The sequence below is a fragment of the Buceros rhinoceros genome, unplaced genomic scaffold (genome assembly GCF_000710305.1).
Source record: "Buceros rhinoceros silvestris isolate BGI_N320 unplaced genomic scaffold, ASM71030v1 scaffold16432, whole genome shotgun sequence".
Taxonomy (NCBI): Eukaryota; Metazoa; Chordata; class Aves; order Bucerotiformes; family Bucerotidae; genus Buceros; species Buceros rhinoceros.
The window spans coordinates 5146-10389 of record NW_010398454.1 but is presented as its reverse complement, the minus strand read 5'-3'; the positions used below and the strand labels follow the sequence as shown (position 1 = coordinate 10389).

Here is a 5244-nt window from a genome sequence, read left to right as displayed (position 1 = left end):
AGCAGGGGCAGGAGATGCTGAGCCGTAAATTGTCCTGCCAACGCAAAGCTCTCTCAGGAGGAGTGACCAGCTCTCAGTCCATGCATTTGATGTATGCTTCTGCATCCCAGGCAGACTGGCTTTTTCAGCAGCACAGCAATGAACGCTTTGCACATTGCTATCCTTTGCTGCAAACTTCTCTGTCCACCACAGTTCTCAGCCTATTTTACTCTCTCCTCCTGCATAAAAGTCATGCCAGGACTGAAAAGGAAAATAATCCCTTGTGTTGGTGTTGCCTGCAGCACCCACCCCTTGTTTCACCAGGCTCTGGTCATTTAACAGGAGCGTTCCCAGAGCAGAATTCCTGTTAGCCCAGTTTAATGATCCAGGAGAGGTGAGACCCCATTCCTTCATGCCTAGATTGGACAGGCTCTGCTTGGATCCCAGCTCTGAGCCTCTGAGCAGGATCAGTGCATGGGCAAGGAGGTTACTTGACTGCCTCTGGTCAGCCATCACCAAACCTGCCTGAAAGAGTGGAGAGGATGAAGGCAGGAAATACCTGTGTGGTCATGAGCAAGCTTGCAGACCTTCCTGAAGCGATATCCGTGGGGGCTGAGCCAGTAAATTATGTCATTGTGGTAGGGGAAGATGCGGAGGCGCTGGTGCACCATGTGGCATAGGTCATAGACAGCCTGGATGTAGGTGTTTTTCCTGGGAAGAGGGGAATGGTGGAAGTCTGTAAATGTGGGAGCATCATGAAAAGCAGTTTGCCTGCTTCCCTTTCAAGCTGTAAACTTTTTGCCAGGGCAGCCAGCACCGACCTGTCGGTCTGGCAATTGCTGTTACAACTGAAGGCACATTTCATGATGCTATCCAGAGTCATCAAACTGATGTGCTCAAACAGCTCCACTGGTTTACCATCTGTGATCAGCTGCTCCCATTTATCCTAGGGCACAAAGGAGACAGAAATGAGAAGGCAAGAGACAGTTCTGCATGATCTGCATTCACTTTCTGGTTAATGAGTGCTCAGCTAAGGATACATCCCAGAAAAATGGAAAAAGGAGGGGTATCTTAGCTGTCATCAAAATTCTGGAGAAGGGAGGACAAGGGTGGGATGGTTAATTTAAGATGTGAATCAGGCAGCTGCTAGTCTTGAGTTCCAGCAGTGGTGAACCCTGGTACACCCTACCCCAGGGCAAAGGAGAAGCCCAGGATGGGCACACTGCTGGGTGAGGGTGCATGTTACCAAAGTATTTTTTAGGGTGCAGTGTGTTTTCTGCACAAGAACAGCACGTGTTGGACTTGGCCTTCACTGAGTTGGTGTTTTCGGCCTCTCTTACAAGCATATATGACTTTGGTGTGTTTGGTGCCTAACATGCAAGCTTCTATCTCATGATCTCTCTTCTACTGTGTTCTTCCAGCATATACTAGAGCAGCTCTTGCTCAACTCTTCCCATAGGGTATTCCTAGAGAAACCATAATTCGTGTCTCTCTTGCTGGAAAGACTTGAAATGATACTGAATCCTCTGTCCCTTCATGGCTGTAAGGAACCAGCCTGAGAAAGAGGAGAGATGGGGGAGCAAAGTCACATCTGAGCTCCCATAGCATGAAACCAGGCTGGGGAACAGGGGTTATTCAAACGGATGCATGTCCTTAGCACATACAATGATTGCCACCTGGTGGCATGGGCTCCCGCAATAGGCACTTTGCGTTGTCTGCAAGAAATTATAAACTGCAAGACACTACTGTGCATTGCAAAAGCTCTCCTGGTTCTTTAGCACCCCGCTCCTGGCAGCTCCCTGGGCTGGCAGGAGGGAGGATAGCCAGGATCCATGTGGAGCTGCTGGAGAGGTTGAATGGAGGAAGGCAAAGGAGAAGGAACAGATCCAGCACCCAGACTACTGCCAGTCCTTGAGCACAAAGCCTGGTGCCTTTCACCTGTAATTCACACTGGTTTCCGTCATGCCTAATGGATGGAAGAACAGTGCAGTTTCACTGTGCATTAGGCAAGGCAGGCCTTGCAATCCAGTCACGGGTATGTTGACAGCAAATGATACCCTTTGACTTTATGTCACAGTAGAGCTCTGCTCCAACCTTTGTATTTTCGGGATTTATTATGAACCTTTATTTACTTCAATTCTTCATTTACAAAATCACCTGATATGAAGTTGCAGCTGGGATTGAGCTTATGTATAGTTTGGGGACGGCAGTAAGATTAATCCTCAAATCATAACCACTGAGCCCAAAGCAGTACCAGAGACATATAGAGGTTCAGCCTGCTTGTTCCTTCCAGCCTATGGGCAGTGATTTGTGGTGCCTTAGAAACCTCGACTGTCCTTACAATCACCAGGTTGCGAGTAAGGGAACTGCAATAACACTCTGCTCCAGCACTTACCTACTAAACAGTCAGGATCAGGGAAAAGAAAACGGGGCAGAGAGAGAAGCCTCAGATATGAGTCCTACCAGCATCACATTAGTAGACTCTGCCATCAGGGCCACGTATGGTTTCAAGACGTCATAATGAAACCCTGGAGTCAGGAGTTTTCGATGTTGGTGCCATTTTGGCCCGTGTAAGATCAGCAGCCCATTCCCTAGGGAAACAGGCAAGGCATGTTTTGCTGGACACAAGCAGGCTGCTTTCACCTGCCTATGGACATAGCATCTGCCTGCAAGGAGCATGATTAAATCTGCTGTCTGAGCTGCTAGGGGAGAGTGTTTCCAAATGTTCCCATCAGCTCCAGGGTTCCCAGGACTGAGCCGAGTCCTGCTCACCAAAACGACACAGCGCTGCCTCTGAAAAGAAACAGCGACACTGCTGGCGCCAAGAAGTTCAGATCAGCAGGGGCATTTCCCACCAGTCATCGACCGAATCCGAGCTTCTCCCATCACTGTGCTTGACTACCTAGGGATGTGTAAGTGGTTCTCATTTGTGTGTATGACTATGTCTGGACCTTCTTTCCTCAAATCACAAAACCCAGCATTATTTAGCACTTTTTTCAATAAACATAAAAATTTCAGAAAGCTTTTAGCTATAACTGCATCAAGGAATAAACACAATGCTGTTTATAGCATGTTCTTGACTAACTTCAGGATCATTCCTGGTACACAAAGCCCTGGGAATACATACCGATCCATGGGACAAGGTGTTTATAGCTGATGTTATCCTTAGGATCTGCAAAAAAATAAGAAAGAGAAAATAAAATCGTACATTTTTCAGTACCATCAACCCACTGGTTTGCTCCTGAAAGCTCCCTCCGGGGTCTCACTTTTGGCTGGGTATAAAGCAGGATTTGTAAAGTATTTCACAACAGAACAACGCTGTTTGGCACAGCCGCAAGAAACACATAAAAGCCCATGCCCAGACTGGAACAAGAACATTGTTGGTCCAAAGTCTGTGCTGTGTGATAAATGATTAACCCTCCCAGGCAGCACTGTTTAGCACTGCTCTCTCTGGGTGCACTAAAGACACTTCTCTGCAGTAGGAGCCAGGGCTCTGAGCTGAGAAAAAAAATCCCAGATATCTTCTCCTTGCTGGGGTCAGCACCAAGAAGCTAACTTTTCAAGGAGTACTTGAGGAAGTTTGATTTGCCAGCAACTGACTCAGAGGGGCTCCAGTCAGCCCCGCAGCCCTGTGCCTGAGGCACCCAGGGCCTCTCCGAGGAGGAGAGATATCTCTCCACACCTTTAGATGATTTATATGCGAAAACCTCTCTGTAAAACTGTGCCTTATCGTGAGTTTTTAGGCTGACACAGGAAATTTGCAAGCTATAGCTGTTTCTCCACAACTGAAGGCATCATCTCTTTACCTCCTCTGGCCAATAGAACCTTGGCATAGTCGGGATGGGTGGCAACCAGGAATGCTGAGAAATTCCCAAGCCAGACAGGGTGGGCATATAGGTACTTCTGTGCCCAGATCTCCACCTTGTCCAGCACCTCCTCCTCCTTGAAAAACTGCAGTTGTGGGGAAGTGAAAAGAGAAAAAATATTTAGATTCAGAGAACAAACAAGTAACCATCTCCCAAACCATTTTTTTAAAAAGCTCAAGAACTTTCTGTATCACAAAAGCAGGTGATCGCAAACAAGGGGTTGTCTCTCTGGGTTTGCAGAGCACAAAAAGTAGAGATGCTTGTTACTTTTAAACCTCATACAAAATAATTCTTCCTTATCAATTGACCCTATCCATGGAGGACACTCTTAGGGACAGTGGTGGTGCCTAGCAGTGCATGTACATTACCCGCGCTTTTTCCATGGCCATGGAAAAGGGGACTCAGATTTGCCCCAGACAGCATCTGCATTTTGTGGTGTGCAAATATGTTCTCCCTTGCACATGGCTGAGCAATTAGCAGTCTGCAGTCGTGAGAAAATACAGCAGCGCTTTCAGAGCAGCCAGCAGCATTGCTACTGTGTGTGTCCCGGTGCAGCGATGCCTCCTAACTGGCAAACCCGGGCCACAGCCTCCTCCAGTCATTTAGGTGGACAAGAGCAGCGTCCAGGTAAAATTCAGTAGAATGAGTCCATAGTCACCAATGGAGTGTAGAGAGGAGAGGACGCTGGTTAATAATGTGAGATTAAGATTTCATTACTTCCAGGAATTTAATAAATAGGCAACAAAGAGCTAGTGCTCCCAGAAAGGTTCATGTCCGGACCTTGGAAGCTGCAACGGAGGAGTAATCTGCATCCGTATCAGTGACACTGGCAGGTTCACCCTTCAAAAGTGATCACTGTTTTACTGCTTTTACAGCCTGTGTTGTTGTATATTAAACAAGCAATAGCAAAAGAAGAAGTGGAAAAATTAGTGGAAAGATCAAGTCACAGGCAGAGAAAAAAAGATCACAGACAAAACCATATAAGAATTCTCTTTTCTTTTAACAGTAACTACTCTGCCACAATGTGCAGGGGGAAGGATTTTGGTGAGCTAGGGCTGACAGAGCTGCTGCTGCTTTGACTGAGAGCTTGAAGTTCAATTACATCTGCATACTGGTGCAGAAATTGGCCACAAAGTCACTCAGTTGACTGAGTCAAGTGACTATTTGCTCAGTCGCTTTGGTGCTGCGTTCTCTCAGTTCAGCTTTCTAGTGTTTCTCAGCCTGGGAGATATCAGCCACGTCAGGCCTGTCTTGGATGCTCAGAAGCCATGGGGTGTCTGCCAGGGGCCTGTGCAAGCTGTGTGGGGGCACAGCCAGGGTTCATGCTCCAAGGCTGAGCCCCCTTCCCTGTGAGCCAGCGGGGGTGGGCGAGTGGGGAGAGGATGGGGGTTGGGGGGTG

The 5244-nt window shown here is 47.7% G+C and overlaps 1 protein-coding gene across 1 annotated transcript in view; it reads right to left on the bottom strand.

The window, feature by feature from the left end:
• Positions 1-5244, bottom strand: part of LOC104489002 (cytochrome P450 4B1-like) — a 12585-nt gene that overhangs the window by 3748 nt on the left and 3593 nt on the right. Inside the window, 5 exon segments of the mRNA XM_010131114.1 lie at positions 539-690; positions 801-925; positions 2443-2570; positions 3107-3151; positions 3786-3930. Of these exon segments, the coding sequence (XP_010129416.1) occupies positions 539-690; positions 801-925; positions 2443-2570; positions 3107-3151; positions 3786-3930 (595 nt within the window).